Source organism: Oryctolagus cuniculus, chromosome 5, assembly GCF_051225735.1.
Source record: "Oryctolagus cuniculus isolate XC-2025 breed Fujian yellow rabbit chromosome 5, ASM5122573v1, whole genome shotgun sequence".
Classification (NCBI taxonomy): domain Eukaryota; kingdom Metazoa; phylum Chordata; class Mammalia; order Lagomorpha; family Leporidae; genus Oryctolagus; species Oryctolagus cuniculus.
The window spans coordinates 152930517-152951148 of record NC_142871.1 but is presented as its reverse complement, the minus strand read 5'-3'; the positions used below and the strand labels follow the sequence as shown (position 1 = coordinate 152951148).

The following is a 20632-nucleotide window of genomic DNA, read 5'->3' as shown; positions in this document are numbered from 1 at the left end:
ATCCCCCACTGCCATACACAGCCACACCGCTTTTGTAAAACACACTTCAGTGTCCTTGGTGAAGCAGTAAAAATTATTCCTTTTACAAAAATCTCAACCCTTGAGCACGCCTTTTAATATTCTAACTAAATGGGAAGTACACACAAAACACTTCTGTGACCACAGTGAGAAGGGTCTGCAGGCCAAGTGTCTGCATAACGGCTGAAGCCATATGCAGAGCTAACTTCTTTTCTAACAGAACCCTGAGGAAAATGACAGATAACTGATGGCCAATCAGAACTGGGATGTGGCAGACTTGGTCTAAGATGTAAGAGGTGAGCTTTGTCACTTCAAAAAAATCACCCCAAAAGTTTTTTCCAAAAGTAAAATCACATATCTGAATCCAAAATTTGAATTGAGGGAAATCTTTCCATTGGTTCACCCCTCAAATGGTCGCTACAGCCGGCACGCTGTGGTGATCCGAAGCCAGGAGCCAGGTGCTTCTCCTGGTCTCCCATGCGGGTGCAGGGCCCAAGGACCTGGGCCATCCTCCACTGCACTCCCTGGCCACAGCAGAGAGCTGGCCTGGAAGAGGTGCAACCGGGACAGAATCTGGCGCCCCGACCAGGACTAGAACCTGGTATGCTAGCACCGCAGGCGGAGGATTAGCCTATTGAGCCGTGGCACTGGCCCATTTGTGAAGTTTTATCCAGTGAAGAACTGGGCTTCTAGGAAAAAGCCAGTGTAGGTGGTTACTGGCAGAAGGGGTGACATCTAACAAGCTTTGAAAATCCATCACCTCTCCACAAAAGTCAAGTGAGCCGTGGTGCCGGCCTTCTTGTCTTTTCAGTACTGCACAACAAAAGTAAAGTACTTGGAAGTCACGTCTAAATCGGTAAATCAGTATTCTCTAGATGCCACACAGTCAGGTACAGGTCAAACCCATTCAAAGTACAAGACAGACCAAATGCCTTTTAACAAAATACCAAAAAGCTTCCTGGTAAGGTTTCAGCATGGACACTGCGACTTACCATTAAGGAACCAGCACTCACTGGGCATCATGGAAAGTCAAAGAATACCCACAAGTTATGCAGAAAGGCTACTAAAAATACTGCCTCTCCTAACTACACATCAGTGAGAGACGGGCTTCTCTCTGTGCATGTCAGTCAAAAGAGCAGACCGCAGGCGGGAGCGGAACTGAGAATCCAGCTGTCTCCCATTAAGTCCCACGCTGAAGAGGTCGGTGAAAGCGAAAACTGGTGCCACACTTCTTGCTCATCTACTTTAGCTCCTGGAGAAATAGACTGATCCCTCCTAAAGACGTCATCTACGTTAGCCTCCATTAATGCTATTCTGCAAAGAGTTAATACACGCTTCTAATTTTAGTTTTCATCTGTAATGAGGCAAGTACCCATAGACATGACCCACATACACAAAGACCCACCACCTTTCAAATGTGAAGGGTTCCTGGGACCAGAAACACTGAAACCCGATCCAGAGTCCTGAGTAATCGTATCTTACGCCACACGTAATTGTGTTTTACTGGAAAGCTCTTACACAGAGAAATATTGTCCCTTTTTCTCTCTCTGGGTTCACTTTTTTTATGAGCTACTTAGGAAACAGCCTGCCTAAATCCAGCAGTAGGAAGTCCCGTCACATACAGGAAGCAAGAGAAAACTCTGCCCCTCCAAAAGAGGGGCAAACCCAGCCTTGAGAGCGAGACTCGAGGTCTTCAGGCTCCATTCCGGACCCATCCGAGCCTGCTTCCCAGCCCCGAAGATGCAGGAGGCACAAGGAGGAGGCACATCCATCCAGGATACCTGGTCCCCACCCCCTGCTGTGGGCTAGGCCTCTTCAGAGACCCTGGAGGATCTTGGATTTCCTCCCAGGTAGGCGGAAAAATAATTTGCAGCATTATTTTGGGGGACAAGGTACTGGCAACATCAATCCTGAGTGCTGCTCCAGGTGTCCACGTGGCATCAGCACAGCTGGGATCTTGGATTTCTCTCTCAATCCACACACAGAGGAAAAACTCCCTGGACAGGGGCCCACCTAGAGCAAGCAGCAGCAGACTGGGGTGAACAGACTGAATGGGCCAGGATGAACGGACATCCTGGAAAGGAAGGGGCCAAGCCTTGTCCCAGGGAGAGAACAGAGAGCGGCCGACAGGTCTGTTCGCGCTGAGAAGGGGGAACTGGCCAAGGGCTGGCCTGGCTCAGGCGACCACAGACCTGCAGACTCTCATGCCAAGGGCTCACCACTCACAAGTCTCTCCAAAAACCTGTAACCGCGCTCACTGGTTCATTGCCACCACACAAGGAAGATTTTCTCAAACCGATTCTTATCACCATGTGCACGTACTGCCTAGTGATCCCCAATGCACGGAGAAACAGGGCACTTAGAGTCATTAGCTAGGATTTCCGTCTAAAACTCCGCCACAGAAAAAGGTTCTAAACAGTAATTAGGTAAAACAACTACATTTTCTATACAGCATAGATTAAATGGGCTTTTGTGGGCTGGAATGAGAACCAAAAAAAAAAAAAAAAATCACACTGTTTCCACATTGAGAGTCTGCACATTTTCTAACTATACACCGTGGGTGTGGGGTACACACACGCATCCCCACGGGCCATCCATAGTGTCCAATACACTTCTATTTTGGGCTATTGCTTGGGAGACAAAAATCCAAGATCCTGAGACTCTCCTTAGAAAAGACCCTCAGGAAAGGATTCCCTAGAAATCATGTAGATCCCTGAGTGCCACCCGAGAGCAGCGGCTCGGAACACAGACCGGGAGACCGCAAGCCGAAGCCTACCTGTGGTCGAGATGACTGAAGTCCTGGATATTCAGTTCCCTGGTGTCTTGCGTCAGATAGATCGTGTCCACATCCTATCGGAAACATAACTTAAACAATCACAGAAACAAGACACAGACCAGAGAATTAAAGAACGACACAGGCAGATGTTTGCACGACCCAAGGAAGGTTCTGAAGACAAAGTGGTAGAAAAACAAAAACAAAAAAGAGCAAGGAAACAAGGCAGTCGAACGCTAGAATATTCTGCAGAGCGTTCATGCACGTATGTGTGTGAACACGCACGGACACTGATACACTCACCCACTGCACTTCTTCCCTGTATGCAAACCCAAGCCAGTCACAAACACAGGCGTACATCTGAGAAAATCCACCTGAAACAGAACAGAAACGGTGAAGGGCTGATTTTCAGCAAAAGAGCTTTGCAGTTAAAATGTAAAAGTTGACAGAGCTCATTATTCTTTCTTCTGGGACAACAGAAAAGATTCCCCCTGTTCGACAGTAACTACAGAGCAGGATGCATCAACGGCTTAAATACAGGACTTTCGTGCACCAATGTGATGTCTGTGCCTTGCTAATTATACCTTAAAGCTAACTGTACCTTCACCGTAGTATCCTAGAAATAGATTTAACTCCCTGGCAGGGGGATGGGGACCCTCCAGCCAGCCACTCACCGCAGGGGCCCTGCTCCGCCACCGTCTGGCTGTCCCACAGCGCCTGGAGACTGGCCAGGCGCTCGGCTGGCTCCATGCACACCTTCTTCATGATTCTCCTGTAAGGGCATCCACAACAACACAGGTCGGCGTGAGGCTGTGGGAACAGCACCTAAAAATCGATTTGGTGACATGCCCCCTCTTTTAAAAAGCCAAAATGGGTGTTACTACAATTTTGGTACATATCATTCCATTATCCAAGGAGATGGAAATCTATAGAAACTTCATAATCTACCCCTTTATTGAACTTCCCTTTTTGAAGTTAAATGTATTTAGCAATGTAGTTTGCTACGTTGCTTTGTGACATGAGATTTTGTTAGAATAGTCAGAAAATAGTGTGTTTTATACAATGGGTTATTAGATTATATTCATACGAAGTATCATTTACTAGTTTTCAAAGAAAGTACAAGTATCCCCCTCTGGCCTGGCATACCACCCTGTGCATACGTCCACCTAGAAACTGATCCTTTCATAGTGGAAGTTTCCTTTTGCTCTCGTTTGCCCCGGACTATAATTCGTCAGGGGGCAGAGAGATGCCCAGCTCCTCCCAGCAGCCCCTAGAGCTCCTGCTCACACACACAGAGGGTGGACAGAGCAGTGGTTACCACTGCAGGCTGCCACCCCCACTTTCATCATTCCTAAAGCACACAGTAAGAAGGCTTATCCCGCAGGCTTGCTGCCAGAAAGAAGGAAATTAACACCTGTAACATTACTGGAACAACCCCAGCTCCATGGGAAAGTCTCAACTAATGTCAGCTGGTGCCGTCCTAGTTCTCCCATGGTGATGACTGCAAACTTTGTGAATTCATTAACTCAAAAATTTTTACTCAAAGGCGACAGTGTGCCCAGACCCATTTCAAGGCACCAGGCAACAGCTATGAGCAGATGTTGGCTTAACCCTCACAAGGCCAGTCATTTATCAACACGAGTTAATACAAACAAATGGGTAATATGGGAAAAGAACAAAAGGAGGGCAGGGGCAGGTCTTAGGGGCTAGCAGAGAGGGGCACTTAACTGGTTCCCTGCAGGGGAAGACAGGAGCTTGGAAGTGCTCTGAGGGAGGTAGCACAGGCTACGTACCCCTTATTCAAAATGCTAGGGACCGGAAGTGTTGGGAGCGGCACTCAACAAATTTCAGACGTGGGAACACTTCAGCTTCTGAATATTTCGGCTAGGGATGCTCCCTCAGACTTGAGGGGGGATGAAGAGGTCACCAGGAGAAGCCTGGTGCTGGAGGTGCGAGCCAGGGCCCAGGAAAAGGGAGGTGGGAACGTGTCTGCTTCCTAGAAGCTCAGTATGGTTGCAAATGGCAAATTGTGTGCGTGGGTGTACGCAGCACACGTGTGTGTACATGTGTGTGACTGTGCATGTGTGTGTGTGTATGCATGCGTGCATGTGTGTTTGAGGCTTGGGGAGGCAGCAAGGGGAGAGGGAACAGTATCCCACGGGATCTGGAGAGCCAGGCAGGAAGCAGGCTGTGTGAGCCCAACAGGTGAAACACAAGGTGAGGGGCCAGGCAGGACTGCAACCAGGGAGCAGGGAGACGAGACAGATGGTGTCCACCAAGGCCAGCCTGTGTGTGGTGGGAAAAGAAAAACAGCCAGGCAATACAGAGAGAAAGGACTTGGGAAACAGAGAGGAAGTCCCTAGGACTGGGAGTTGCCCGGATGAAGGTCAAGGCCACGACTGGTGGCACCAAGCAGAACAGCCGCAGCCCTTTCTCCTGCAGCCTCGGCTGCCCATGCCTGGGGCGGCTGCAGGTTCACTGAGCGGGGACACCAGGAACACAGCGGGGACAGAAGTGGACAGAAGCAGTGGAGGACTCGGATGAGGCCTGGCCAATGCTCCAGGCCCCTGCCTGAAAGGCTGCGACCAGGAGTGTTTCAGACCTGGGATTGTTTTCCTCCAGATTTTGGCATATCTGCATATTCACAATGAGATAGGTTGGGGATGGGACCCAGGTTTAAACACATGATTCATTTATGGTTCACAGACACCTTATACACATGGCCCGAAGGGAATTCTAAATAAAATAGCTAAATAATTTTATGCCTGGAACAAAGCTTCATGGTGTGAAACCTTCCACTTGTGGCATCTTGGTGACATCTGAAAGGTTACAGACTGGGGAGTGTTTCAGATTTTGGATTTTTCTGGCTGATGCTGTAAGTGGTAGTGAACAACCCCGAATCTTCCACGGCTGAGAAGCACTTCTGCTCTCACGCATCCCAATGACCTGCACTCACCTTGTACAGACCAGAAGACAAGGGCCCTAGTTAGTTCTGCTTTCTGATTGGATGGATTCCAAATAAAACTGCCAGATACTCGCGTGGCCTGGTCAGCGCGTTCCACTCTGGGAGAAAACCTCAAATACCCACCAATGCATGCACAGGCAAACGTAACGCTGGCACCGAAAATACTCTTCATGCTTAAGTGTTCTGACCGAGGCATAACTGGTGATGCCCACCAGATGTTGGATTTTGTTAATTCCCTCAAACTTGGCGTGGATGTGCAAGATCACCATTGTAGCATTTGGAAGCACTGGGATGAAGGACTGTTACTCCATAAGTCCTTAATTTGGAGGTGACTCCGTTGGAAAAGTATTCACAAACTAAAATTATAGGATGGAATTTGGTAACTGAAACATTTCATCCTGGTTCAATACCATCTTCTGGCATTAATCTCTGGCTACAAGAGGGGCAGGGGATGCCGGGAACATCCCCTTATATGCCAGCCATATAAGGTCTGCGACATCACTTAGTCTGACCCTCCCAGAGCAACTGCAGGTGGAACTTGAAATGCATTAAATCTATAGCAGGTGAATTTTTAAGTTGATAATTTTGTATGGCCTGCAAATGGTGCTATAAATATCCAAATGGCCCTTGGGAATAAAAAGGTTCCCCACCCCTGACCCTGACTTAGAGAATGGAAAGCAAAGCCACAGCAGAGCTGTCAGAAGCAGGCCCATCCTTTCTGCAGCTGAATTAGGTAAACCTTGCACCCAGCAAGCTGGGCTTTTACCAGACTTTATTTGGGATCACATCTCTGAAAATTCTGGCTTTGTTTCAGCAGAACCGCAGAACATGCTATTTCAATGACAGACACATGGGATGGAGGTTAGCTACCCAAAACAAGAGGAAAACAAGGCACATGTTTGTGCCAGGAAGTTGTGGATTAAGAACAGGAAGGCAGGGCTGGTGCTATGGCTTAGTGGGCTAAGCCTCCGCCTGCAGTGCTGGCATCCCACATGAGCACCGGTTCTAATCCCAGCTGCTCCCCTTCCAATCCAGCTCTCCGCTGTGGCCTGGGAAAGCAGCAGAAGACGGTCCAAGTACTTGGGCCCCTGCTCCCTCGTGGGAGACCCGGAAGAAGCTCCTGGATTCTGGCTTCAAATCGGTCCAGCTCTGGCCTTTGCAGCCATTTGGGGAGTGAACTAGTAGATGGAAGACCTTTCTGTCTCTCCCTCTCTCTGTCTGTAACTCTGCCTCTCAAGTAAATAAATAAAATCTTAAAAAAAAGAGAGAGAGAGAGCAGAAAGGCAGCTGCTGGAGTTTGGAAGTGGTGACTTCGTGCTGGAAGTCTTTATAAGTACCCAGCCTCAGGTATTTTCTTTTGTTTTTTTTTGTTTTGTTTTTTAAGGTTTACTTATCTGAAAGGCATAGAGAGGGAGAGAGATCTTTCAACCACTGGTCCACTCCCCAAATGCCTACATCAGCCAGGGTTGGGTCAGGCTGAAGCTAGCAGCCTGGAAGGCCACACTGGTCTCCCAGGTAGGTAGTAGGAACCCAAGCTCCACTGCCTCCCAGGTGCATAAGCAGGAAGCTGGCCCAGAAGCAGAGTAGCTGGGACTCAGACAGACACTCCAATACGTGATGTAGGTGTCCGAGGCAGCAGCTTAACCTAGTGCACCACAACGCCTGCACCACAGGTACTTCTCAGCAACAGCAAATGTACTGAGGCAGTGTGGTAGTCTCAGGTTACAGGGAGAGAGAAACCACGTAGATGAGGGAAACAGAGCCTCCACTGTACTCCTAAAGCCACACTGGTACTTCTCCCTCAGGAAGGGCGGCTGGCGAGTCACAAGTGTGAACCCTTCGCAGAGGTGTCTGTCAGGGCTTCTCCAAGGAGCTCTGCTCCTCTAACCATCCTCCTCTTCCTTTTTCTAAGGAGGAGGATCTCCTGAAACAACTGTTTCTGTAAGCGATAAAGCTGTAAGAACTAAGCTTCCAGGAGACGGCAACTGTTTCTTAGGTAACCTTAACACTATGCACAGGAGCACCGAGTGCAAAACAACCAACAACTCACGCTGCCCCTCACGCCGCACAAGCAGCTGTCTGCCTGCAGCTGGATGACAGCGAAGATCTCAGTATGTGCCCACATGCACAGAGCCCGGAGCTGTCACAGAGCCAGAGCATCTGTCAGAACAAGCGCCGTAAAACCCAACGCCTAGAAAGCAGAAACCACTCACTTGCAGAGCTGAGTCAGCAACACTTGCATTGCAAGCATCTGGTTTCCACCAGTCCCAGAAAACAGCTCTCTGTGGCAAGAACCAGGAACCGGATGGCAGGCAGAGGGGCTCTTCCTGCGACGCTCATGATAAACTGTTGACACGGGCCGATACATTATTGCAATCCATTTACAGTCACTGATTGTTTAAAGCTTAATTCCAAGGCTCATCATCTCAGACAATATGGCAACTGTCAGACAATATGGCAACTATCACACATGCTGTGCTGACGCCAACCACACCACAACAAAAGGCTGCCTGTTGCTGGGTCACCTATGGGACCAGAGCAGGTGCATTTTCTTTCAACGATGCAAAAACTCCTATTTTGCCACTTTTCTTCATAGTAGCCTCATGTTTCCTTTTTTAAAATTTCTTCAATTTTTTACTTATTTATTTTATTACGTGAGAGACAGAGATCTCCAATCTGCTGATTCATTCCCCAAATGCCTACAACAGCCAGAACTGGAGCAGGCCAAAGCCAGGAACCAGGCACCCAACCCAAGTCTCCCACATGGGTGACACAGACCCAGCGACCTGAGCCATCACTGCTGCCTCCCAAGGTGCTCAGTAGCAGGAGGCTGGAGTGGAGACAGAGCTTGGAGACAGACACTGCGATAGGCGAAGCAAGTGTCCCAAGGGCATCTTAACCACCATGCAAAGTGCCCGCCTCAGTGACCTCACACTGTCATACTTCCTCCAGTTGTTGGCTTTATAAAGGAGCTGACAATACCACCTTTATTACTGTAGTAAAGAAAGTATATTATTCCGACATACTGACAATACCCAGGCAACTTTCAAATATATCACATACCTGAAAGAACAATCAAGCAGGCCAAAAACGTAAGAAAAAAGTCACGTGAGAAGTCTGTTATTCATCCTCCTGAAAAGTCAGCCAGCCACCCGTCCCCTGCCCAGCAGCACAGCCTCCATTCCACATCTGCGTGGCTGACTACAACAGTCATAGGCGGCTACAGACCAGAACTCAGGCAGTTCAGATACAGTTCACGCCATCCTCACAGAACTGCATTCCCACCATTGTTCCCATTCTACAGATAAGGGCCCTAGGGCATGCGCTGTCTTGCCTGTAATTTCATCCCCCTCCCCCGAAGGATTCACTTCTTCCACCCACAGAGATCCATTCTCCTCCCTGAGGGACTCCCATTTTGTTCTAAAACGCAAAAGCCTTCATAGCTCCCTGCTGTGAACCTTCCCTGCCTCCTGGCCAACCCCTGGGTAACTCTGCTAACTCGAGGCTGGTGCATGTGGGCTCCAGCTCTCACTGAGCCAGGGGCACCTGCTCCCTCTCCTTTCAGGCTCCCAGCCTCCCCAACACTCCTGGCCCATCCCTCCTCTCAAAAACGGAAGAAAATAAACAAAACCTAAACATTACTGCCTGGCCATCCTGAGTTAAGCTGGCCTTTCCCTTGCTGGCACCTGAGGGTGCCAGCTCTCACACTCTTCCTCCTGCTGTCCCTGGAACTTTCTCACACCTCCTCTGGACTATAAAACCCAAGAGGGCAGAAAAGACTGTGCCTACCTATAAATGCCCAAGGAATTCCTTGGATTAACATTTTCTAAACACTAATGGTATCATTTAACAGTTAAAACATCTAGCTTCATTGTACACATTAGACATTTAGATATTAGAAAAGCTTAAAGTCATACTGAATCCCGGCTTCCCGAGCAAAAGTACCATTAGAAACACAGTCTGGGCCAGCGCGGCGGCTCACTAGGCTAATCCTCTGCCTGTGGTGCCGGCACAGCAGGTTCTACTCCTGGTTAGAGCGCAGGATTCTGTCCCGGTTGCTCCCCTTCCAGGCCAGCTCTCTGCTGTGGCCCGGGAAGGCAGTGGAGGATGGCCCAAGTCCTTGGGCTCTGCACCCGCATGGGAGACCAGGAGGAAGCACCTGGCTCCTGGTTCGGATCAGCGCAGTGCGCCAGCCACAGCAGCCATTTGGGGGGTGAACCAACGGAAGGAAGACCTTCTCTCTGTCTCTCTGTCTCTCTTTCTAACTCTGCCTGTCCAGAAACACACACACACACACACACACACACACACACACAGTCTGGTGAACACAGATTGAAGAACACGGAGGCTGGAAACATTTCCCAGGCCCTCTCATTACCCTGGTCTCAGAAGTGAGGCATCCAAAGACACCCAACGGCACAAAACACGCTAACAGAGAGGTCCTTTGAGGTGAGCTGTAGACTTAAATTTTCCCTGTAACCTCTATGTTTTCTCTACATTTTAAAATAAGCTCTTGTTATCTGATGAGGAAAAATTTGTCACTTTGTAAAGAAGGACAGAGGAAGAGACACCCGAACAAATGTTTGCAGAGGGGAGATGAGAAAACACCATTGTGGGTCGGCGCCGCGACTCACTAGGCTAATCCTCCACCTTGCGGCGCCGGCACACCGGGTTCTAGTCCCAGTCGGGGCGCCGGATTCTGTCCCGGTTGCCCCTCTTCCAGGCCAGCTCTCTGCTGTGGCCCAGGAAGGCAGTGGAGGATGGCCCAAGTACTTGGGCCCTGCACCCCATGGGAGACCAGGAGAAGCACCTGGCTACTGGCTTTGGATCAGCGCGGTGCGCCAGCCGTGGCGGCCATTGGAGGGTGAACCAACGGCAAAAAAAGGAAGACCTTTCTCTCTGTCTCTCTCTCCCACTATCCACTCTGCCTGTCCAAAAAAAAAAAAAAAAAAAGGCACTATTGTGAATATTTATTTTTTTTTCCTACCTGTATTCTCTTAAGCATCAGACAGCTGATGGGATACTTGTTTGTTTGTTTAAACATATTTGATTTAGATCCTGGCTGCTCTTTTCAGAATTATATTTGGGTCAAAGCAGATATTCATACTGACAGAAAATGCAGCTTAGATTATTCTAGAACAGATGATCCAAATCCAGGGCTACTCTGGCTTGGCCTCCTCCTGCTTCCCTGGCTCCTGATGCCTGCTCGTGAGACAGTCTCCTGGCCATCAGTCCCCACCAGGACTGCCCTGAGCAAGCAAGGGGACGAGGACAGAGGTCCCCGTGACGGGCTCAGTAATACACTGGATGGGACAATTGCCCCAACAAGGCTGAGGACTCTCCGGTAGTTCCATCATGTTCTGTGGTTTACTATGAGTGAGATGTCTGACATTATGAGGACATTTTTATTTTGCATGCCCTATATTATTTACATCTAGGAAATATTTCTGTGACTATCCATTTTGACTTCGACACACCAGGAATATAAACGGAAGGATACAATTACCCATCCTCTCACCTTCTCTGATTACAATAACCAACACCAATATAATCGTGCACTTCCCCTGCCAAAACCATGTAGTAAAACCTAAGGAACTTCAAAAGCAAGGCATGCCATGCCACTCACAGAACAGTAAGGGTTTGTGGTGACAGGCTCTGTGCACTGCTGGATGGAAAAGCACAAGTCAAGTCAAGCACGTTTAGGGTATGGAGTTCAGTGCCAAGTCCTTTACTAAATTATAATCACAGCTTCTCCCACTGGTCTCTTGACGGGCACAGCCACATCTCTCCCTGCCCCCTCCTCGGAATCCACTCCATCCTGTTTGGGTAGACCCCGGCACTCACTCGCTCGCTTCCCATTGATACCCACGCACCTGCTGTCCCAGCCCCCGCTCTGCAGGAAGGAGCACCTGCCTTCTCATTCCTGTGGCCTCCTCTCTCCGTAGTGGCCACGATGTAAGCAGGCCATGTGTGTGCTCACCCCAAACCTCACGAAGTGCGTACCATGTGCCAAGGACGAGGGGCTGAAGGTTAATAAAAGCACGACCTCTGCTCAAGCAGCAGGCAGCCCCGCGAGCAGACAGGACGTTCTGGACTCTGGCCTCCTCAAGATACTGCTGAGAAACGGACGCCCAGCTGCCAGCCAGAACCTCTCCCACTGCCGATGCCTCCTAACACAGCCATGTACTCCATTCACCAGCTCCCCTTCTAGGTGAACTGGTCTAGAAAGCTGTGTAGGCAGACCATACCACGTTCACAATTCTGAGCTCCCCCCAGCACGGGGCCATCCGCCACTCCCAACCAGACCCCACCCCTGAGCGGCTCCAGTCCCCCCCTCACAGCGCGGAGCATGGGACACTTCTCTGCCTGCAGCATCTTCAGCCCCAAGGACAAAGCCTCCCGGGTTGCCAAGGGTTTTCTCCCTGTCCTTATCCACCACCACCTGCGGCTCTTTCTTGTTTGATCTCTAAATGTTGGCCTTATTCTCAAGACACCCCCTCCTCTGGGTCCCCTCCCTCCCGGTGGCCTCGTCAACAGCCACGCATTATGGACCACCTCTCTGCTACGGACTCACCTTTCTTCCAGTGCCAAGTCTGGACCTATCCTCCACACCCCAGGCTCATGAATGTCATCGCCCACCTGAAATCCACACCTGGATGTGCTAGGTGTCAAATTTCACATGCCCAAAACAGATCCACTAGGGATTCATTTCCCCCAAACCTGTCCACCTACTGATTCTGAGCCTTCTCCATCTCACTTCTCCAGCTCGTTGCTCAACACATCACAGTGGCTTCTCTGTGAAATACTAAAAATTCCAAATTCTTAATCAGCAGGTTCTAAGCCACCTGGCCTGTGTCTCATTCCAGCCTCCCCTTGTAGCATTCCTAATCTCTTCCCACCTTTGTTCTTCATTGTACTCCAGACAAACTGGATATGTTATCCTTCAGTTCCTCAAAGACACCTGCCACTTTCTAGACAGAAGAAAAAGCATGAGCAAATGTCCTGGGGAGGACATGGTGCCCCCCCCCTTTATAGGAGGGGCTCCTTCCCTAAGTCTATTCAAGTCACCATGGCCCCAGGGAGGCCTCTCAAGTCATAAGTTTGCCCATTGTACCAGTCCTGTCTGTTTCCCTCAATCCAGTTAATTGAGCTGCTTCATTTTTGCATTTCACTCTGTGGGAGCTTTGTTTCCCTGAGTTAAAATGGAAGTTGCATGGGGCCAGGGGGCCGTGTTCACAGCTGGGCCCCAGCTGGTGGCACCATGACTGGCATACAACAGAATCTCAACACTCACTCACTGAACCAACAAATGCACAGGCGTTATCACGCAGTGTGACGTGTGCTGGCACAGGAAGTGGTCACCACGCTCAGGGGACGCGCAAATACAGGAACTTGACGGATGCGAGGTTCCTTGGGCTCCATCTATTACAGTAGGAGCTTTTCAGCATCGGGAACCCATTCAAAGGTGCTGAAAGTACAAAAGACACTGTTTGTGCTCCAGAATAAGTTGGATGATGGGGCAGGAGAGCAGTGGTCTTCACGCCGGGCCACACAGTTTAGGGGTCACCAGGGAGCTGGCAGAAACGGAGATGCAGGGAAGGGGGGGGGTGGTGGATTTAGAGACCACATTCGCCCTGTGACTGACCTAGAAACAGACATGATCATTTCAGACCTGCTGGTTAAGAGCAGTTGCCTGAAAACGTTAACAAAAAGGTTACTGGAAATTAGAAGTGAAGGCATTATTCTTACTCAGTGTTCTCTGGGAAGAAACAAAACAAAAACAAAACTGGTAATTCATCCAGCCCCAAACGCTCAGAATATGAAAGAAAGCTGCATCTTAGGGAAAGTGGAAATCTTCAACATTGTTTGAAGTGTCTTTAAAGTTTAGGGTACTTTAAGCCTATACCCAATAAGCCTGCACTTAGTAATTTTTCTATCCCATCAGTGTTAAACTGGAATGCCCCAGTATAAGGAGCCCCATCATCGACAGTTTCAGAAAAATGGGTTGTGGTTACTACCAACTCCGACTACCCCCAACAGTTTCTGCTGTCTGGAAAGATGACCCGGAAGCTATTCCCAACAAAGTCCTGCTTCTGAGTGCTTCCCCAGTACCACTATGGTTCACTCCTCACCTCACCTGACCCCTGCGGGCCACACTCTGCAGGTGCACGCATGTGCGAGCATGCCTGTGCAACCAGAGCCCAGCAAGAGCTTGCCTTGAAGACGTCTCCTACCAGAAATTCTCTCCAGGCAGGAGTCAGGGGCAGCTCAGCTCAGCCTTCACCCCTGCTGACGAGAGGCCAGCTGTACTCAGCTCCCCCAGCCACGAGGCACCCAGAGACTCCGAATGAAGCTTCAGGAAGGAGGAAACCAGCCCCTCCCGCCTGGTCGACCTGCCTCGGTGAACAGAAGACAGAGCCAGCAGGGAGAAGCCAGCAGGTCTCCTCAGGCCAGAGAGACTGAGCCACTTTCTGTCCCCCAAAGGGTCTAAAACACACAAAGGCTTTGGCCTCCAATGGGGGGAGGGGTGTTGTCAGGACAGGTTCCATGAAGACCAACAGCCCCCCAAATTCCCCTCCTACAAAACCCAGCAAGGTGTACAGCTCTCAACCCTCCACAGGAGAGCACGCCAGGTGCCCAGGTGAGACTGCCTGCTCTCTGCGTGTCCTGTCTTCCCAGCAGGAGAGCTTTCTCTCAGGAGCAGCTCGGCCTTCTCCGGCCAGCCAAGGAAATCCCCCCACCCCACATCCCACACACTCCCCCGCCACGGGCTCGGGGACCCAAGCACATACTCCTGATTTTTAAAACACTTGCCAAAACCATGAGGACACGTACGTAACGCACAGAATTTATTAATTTTCCCCACAGCATTTCAGAAAGGTTAAGAGGAAAACAAAAGCAGCTAATCTTTATGTTTGGTTTTGTTTTCTTCTGACTGAAAAGAGGAAGAGAAAAAAACCAAGCAACAGAAGCGCAGTGGCTTCTACCTGGGGCCATGACGCAAGGTGCCAGCCTCTGGGATTCTGCTAACGGCTGGGAGGAAGCTCACACTAAATCTGAAGTTCAGTCCCAAGGGTGTCTGTCTCGGTCTTGGGAGTAGAAGTTAAAGGGTTTCCCAGTCCTGGCATCACCCAAGCTCTTTCAAGAGCGGTCCCACAGCAAACCTCAGACAGCAAACACAAGGGGTCGAGAGGGGGCTTTCAAAGTTCATGCCGAAGAGAGGGAGGACTGAGAGAGGAACCCAGCGAAAGAGCAGGGAGGCAGGCACTTTGAAGAAGACAGGTTTGGGCTCTCCCCTTCCCCTCTCCCCCTCTCCCCGGGGACTCACACTGGAGAGAGGCCGGGGAATATCCTCCGTAGGCAGGTGCCCACGTGCGCCAGCACCTCGCTCACGTCCTCCGGCGACGCCATCTTCAGGGAGATGGTGCACTTCTCCATCTCCACGACCATCTGCAACAGCCGAGGACACACTTGTTAAAAGGCGTCCAGTGCCTTCCCGCTTTCCATTTTAAATACTGGAAATGAAGTGGGCACACAGACACATGCTAACGCAACACTAGCTTCTTAAGACGCTCTTCCTTAAAATAATACTCTTGGTTTAAGAATTGCTTGAGTAGGGGAAGAAAGGGGTTATCCGAAACACCCAGGAACCAGGGGGCAAAAGGGCAGATATACGCAGACCCTCATGTGACTTAACTCCCCACATCTGGACATACACAGCTGGTCACACCTGTGACCCAGGATAAGTGCAAATATCTCCTGTGAGTACCCACCTGTCCTTGAAGAAAAAACACAGACGAGCTTTTTAAAAAAGATTTATTTATTTTGAAAGGCAGAGATACAGAGAGAGGGAAGGGGAGAGGGAGATCTTCCATCCTCTGGTTCACTCCCCAAATGGCCACAACAGCCAGGGCTGGGCCAAGCCAAAGCCAGGAACTTCTTCCAGGGCTCACACGTGGGAGCAGGGGCCCAAGCACCACAGCCATCCTCTGCTGCCCTCCCAGGCACATTAACAGGGAGCTAGATCTGAAGCCGAGCAGCTGGGATTCGAACCAGCGCCCATGTGGGATGCCAGCGCTGCAGGCGGTAGCTCTACTCCACAATGCTGGCCCCTAACCCACACATTTTAAAGACAAGAAAATCTGGAAGAAAAAAGAAAACTTAAATGCTTATAAAACTTTCAAGCTTTGGAAGAAGAAGGAACACGTAGAAGGGATTATATTAAGGTAAAAATGTTTACGTTAAGTGTGTGGTAAAGACACATTTTTTATGATTACTAGCTGGAGACACCCAAAACTCAAACAAACAAACCAAAAAAAAGCTGAGATGGAGGTCAACCAACCAGTCCACAAATAAGGATAAATCAGAGCAGCTTATCAAAGGCACAAGTTGAAGAGGGCTACACCTCAAAGAAAGAGAATGGACGTGAATCACTTCCTTTAAAAAGGAAAACAGACTCCACTACAGTGCGTCTCAGGACCACTCGTGTGAAATGCAATCCCTTGTGATCATCACCACAGCAAAGCAGCCTCACACCGTGACTTCTGTCTGTACAAAAGTACAGTGGTGACCGTGTACTCCACATGCAACCCACCAACTGGATGAAGGAGTTCTTAGACTCTGCTTCAGATTTTCCTAAAATTATCTACATTGAAAAATCATCACATTTACATTACCAGGAAGAGTAATGCAAAGGTATTTATCAAAATGAAAAGATCAAAGAAAAGGCTATCCTAAGTGATGGAGTCCTGAAAATGTTCCTTTTTTATAAATACCTCTACAGGAATCTGTTCACGAGTGTTTAAGAAGTATCACTTCTATGTCAGTTATTTGTGTGTAAAAAATATGTAATCCAAATTTTCAGCCTACTACTCAAGAAATTAATGGAAAAGCCTTTAAAATCCTCTAGACAAAGGCCGCATTTGTCTGCAAGAAGCTGGTCCAAAAGACAATGTCCTTCTCTCTGTCCCCAGTCCCCAAGAAAAGGCTGCAAGCGTTTGGGGTTTGTACCTAGGGGTGTGAGTTCCGACCAAGGCCAGGGTGTCGGGAGAAGTCTGAAGCCAGACGAAGCCTGGTTTGGGCAGATCAGCTCAGGTTTCCCATGCACAGATCTGCGCCTACGCATGGTTTGCGAAGCCAGAGGATTCGGGATGTGCCATTGTGTCTGTGCTTGGCACCTCATTCCCAGACCTTCCATCACGGGTAATTACGCCATTCACTACAGGGTACTTGCACACTCTCCACCTCTAGAGCATCAGTGCAGCTCACAGTTTGGGTGTGAGTAATTAGTAATTAGCTAATTCTAATTCCACTTGATCTTGGCACCTAACCATCCTTAATTGCACAGTACTGAACAGAGTGACAGGGAAGAAAAAAGGTGACAGGTGGGAGAAGACATGAGGTCTTCAAGTGCGACCTTACTTGAAAGCACTCACAGCCTGCGTAAGACGCCACTGGCTTTGCATAATGCAAAAACTTGCAACAAAATGATTGAGCTGGAGACCACACAATAAATCATCTCATCAGAGAGCTCCCGCCATATACCTCTTCCCTCTATTTTAGCTGCAGAGAGGCAAAATGTTTAAACATCTTTTCCTTTACATACCTAGCAGGATTTAACCCATCATCTCCCATCCATATCTAAAATTATAATCATATATACACGCCATAGATTCTTAAAATAAATAACTGTCAACTTCAATTTTCTGACCCTGAAAGCCCCAGAACACGGGCAGGAGAGACTGTCCCGACACTGAGCCTTGTCAAGCGAGATAAAGGTCTCCACAGTTCCACAGGAAAAGGAAAACAGCATTGCACTTGCTCTCACCCACACGCCATGTGATGCCTCCGTCCCAGGCACTGTGCCTGCATCTACAACCTACAGTTAAGTAAAGGCAAAAACAGCCATGCCAGGAAGGTAACCAATCCCTGAGAACAGCAGGAAGGAATCCCTAATCGAGGTTGGACTGGGAATGCTACAGGCAGACGCAGTCATCCTTGGGATTTCACCTAAGAGAAAACCAAACCTGGAGACTTCCAGGAACTGAGGCTACACAGGTTACTTGGCTCCCAGCCTTTGGAACACAACAGAATCAAACAGTGCATTTGATAAAAACACAAAAAGCTCACCCCAGACAGACAGAATCCTAACTGCCCTGCAGAGAGGCTGTGTGTAATGTTGGAAGAGGGAGGGGCATTGCTGAAGGCATCTGCACCACAGGCCATTGTGAAATAAACACCACAAGGTCACTGGCATTCCAGTGTCTGCCCAGTGAGTCCCTTTGTGGGAGCAGCATCACTGTTTCACTATCATTTCAGCCTCCAGGTCCGCACCACAGCAGCAGCAAAGCCCTTCCTTTGGTCCCTACAATGACAGAACGGTGCTGTGGGGCTGAGATGGACTGCTAGCTAACAGCTCCTCGGGAAGGCACGATGCTGAAGAGACACAGAGTGTGCGGGGACCAATTTGTGCATCACTCTTGCTGCATGACCATCTTCTCTCATAATCAAACTCTACAGTCAAGTCGTATCTGGAACATAACCTTGGAGCTCATATATTATTAACGCCTTCCTGTCTCCATCCTAACCCCTAAGCCATACACATAAACATTCCTAAATTAGTACCAACAAGAAGGCTCTGCTTACGCCACTACACCATCATCCAGGAGAGACTGCTGTCTCCCACATATGTTTGACTATTTGGGCAAACATATGGTGCTGTGATTTTTCCTTCACATTCTACTTCCAGAAAACCATAGAAAATGATAAACACATAGGATAAAACACTACTTTAAGACAAACCATGGAAAACTTCCAAGGATTTGTATGTAATCTCAGTCAACATAAAGCAACAATTTTGGCCATTCTTTTAGGAACATTATCAACACAACTACATACACAAACACACACTTTCTTTATAGTCATAAAAGCTAAAAGGAAAAGTAGGAGAAAGAACCTAATAAAGATCAAAGCAAAATTCAATGAAATAGAAAAGCAATGAAATCAATGTAGAAAAATCAGTCAAACCAAAAAGTGAATTCCTTGATAAACCTCTAACCAGACTGATATTTGGGGGAGGGGCGGGTAAAAACCTTATGACAATAAATTGGGACAATGTAAATAAACAGGGAAAATTTCTCAGAATATACAAACAACAAAGCTCATTTGAGAAGAAATTTACAAATGGACCTCTAGTTATCAAAGGAACAGAACTTGTAGTTAAAAAGCTTCCCCAAAGGCAGTGGAGGCTGCCCCAGGCGGTTGGGCCCCTGCCACTCACACAGGAGACCCAGATGGAGATCTTGGCTACTATTTTTTTTTTTTTTTTTTTGACAGGCAGAGTGGACAGTGAGAGAGAGAGAGAGACAGAGAGAAAGGTCTTCCTTTGCCGTTGGTTCACCCTCCAATGGCCACCGCGGCCGGCACACCGCGCTGACCCAATGGCAGGAGCCAGGTGCTTCTCCTGGTCTCCCATGGGGTGCAGGGCCCCAGGACTTGGGCCATCCTCCACTGCACTCCCTGGCCACAGCAGAGAGCTGGCCTTGAAGAGGGGCAACCGGGACTAGAACCCAGTGTGCCGGCGCCGCAAGGCGGAGGATTAGCCTATTGAGCCAGGGCGCAGGCATCTTGGCTACTTTCTATAACCTGACCCAGACACAGCTGTTGTGGCAATTTGGGGAGAGAAGCAAGGGATGGAAGGTCTCTAACTCTGCCTTTCAAATAAATTTTAAAAATTTAAATTAAATTTAAAAAGAAAGAAATAAACAGAATACAACATCAATAGAGGTAAAAGTCAATCGTGTTCCTAAGAGCAGCAAGAAACAATCGGAAATTGAAAATGTTTAAATACCATTCATAATTGCATCAGAAGATATTAAATACTTCGGAATAAATCCGCTCAAAGATGCATCAACTTGAACTCTGACAGCTATAGCACAATACTGCTGAGCAACATTAGAGAAGAACTAAACAGAGTCATAGGGTTTCTTTCGCTCAGAAGATTCTGTACCATTAAGACGTCAATTCTCTCCAAACCGATGTACAGATTCAATGCAAGCTCAGTCAAAAAACACTGGGGTGATTCTAAAATTCATTTGGAATTGCTAAGGACCTAGAATCACACAACGGTTTTGAAGAGGAACACAGCTGGAGGATGGACGTTGTCTGATTTCAATCTCCATGTGAGGCCGCGGGACTGAGGACAGAGTGGCAGAGGCATGAAGATAACCGAATGGATACCAGGGCTGAGAATCAGAGAGCAGACACGGACCCACGCTGGGACTTTCCACACACGTGGAAACCTGTCGGTGAGGACACGGCAGCCTTTCAAACAAATGGTACTGAAATATGTGCATGGATGTCTACACATATGAAAGAGCCTTCAACCCATACACTGCGCTATATACAAAAATTGCTTCAAAATCAATCACAGACCTGTACGTACAACCTAAAGGTCTAAACCTAAACACACAGCACTCTGCGACCTGGGGTTAAGCCAAGATTTATTCAAGGTGACACCAAAGCATGATGCATACAAGAAAATGCTGATAAATCAGAGAGAGTTGACCAAAATTTAAAACTTTTGCTCCTTCATTCCAAGAGAATGAAAAGGCAGCCAGAGACCGAGAAAGTATGTATGAATCACATATCTGATACAGAATTTGTATCCAGAATACAGTTTTTTAAAAAACTCCTGGGGCCAGTGCTGTGGCGCAGTGGGTTAAAGCCCTGGCCTACAGTACTAGCATCCCATATGGGCACCAGTTCAAGTCTAGGCTGCTCCACTTCCAATCCAGCTCTCTGCTGTGGCCTGGGAAATCAGTGAAGGATGGCCCAAGTCCTTGGGCCCCTGCTCTCACATGAGAGACCTGGAGGAA

The 20632-nt window shown here is 48.7% G+C and overlaps 1 protein-coding gene across 5 annotated transcripts in view; it reads right to left on the bottom strand.

Annotated features, from left to right (window-relative positions):
• Window positions 1–20632, bottom strand: part of CARMIL1 (capping protein regulator and myosin 1 linker 1) — a 317914-nt gene that overhangs the window by 160254 nt on the left and 137028 nt on the right. For all 5 annotated transcript variants that reach the window (XM_017344956.4, XM_089334373.1, XM_089334375.1 and 2 more), the window contains 4 exons: window positions 15085–15206; window positions 3466–3563; window positions 3095–3165; window positions 2795–2868 (listed from right to left, as the gene is read on the bottom strand). In XM_017344956.4, the coding sequence (XP_017200445.2) occupies window positions 2795–2868; window positions 3095–3165; window positions 3466–3563; window positions 15085–15206 (365 nt within the window). The remainder of the gene's footprint in view (window positions 1–2794; window positions 2869–3094; window positions 3166–3465; window positions 3564–15084; window positions 15207–20632) is intronic.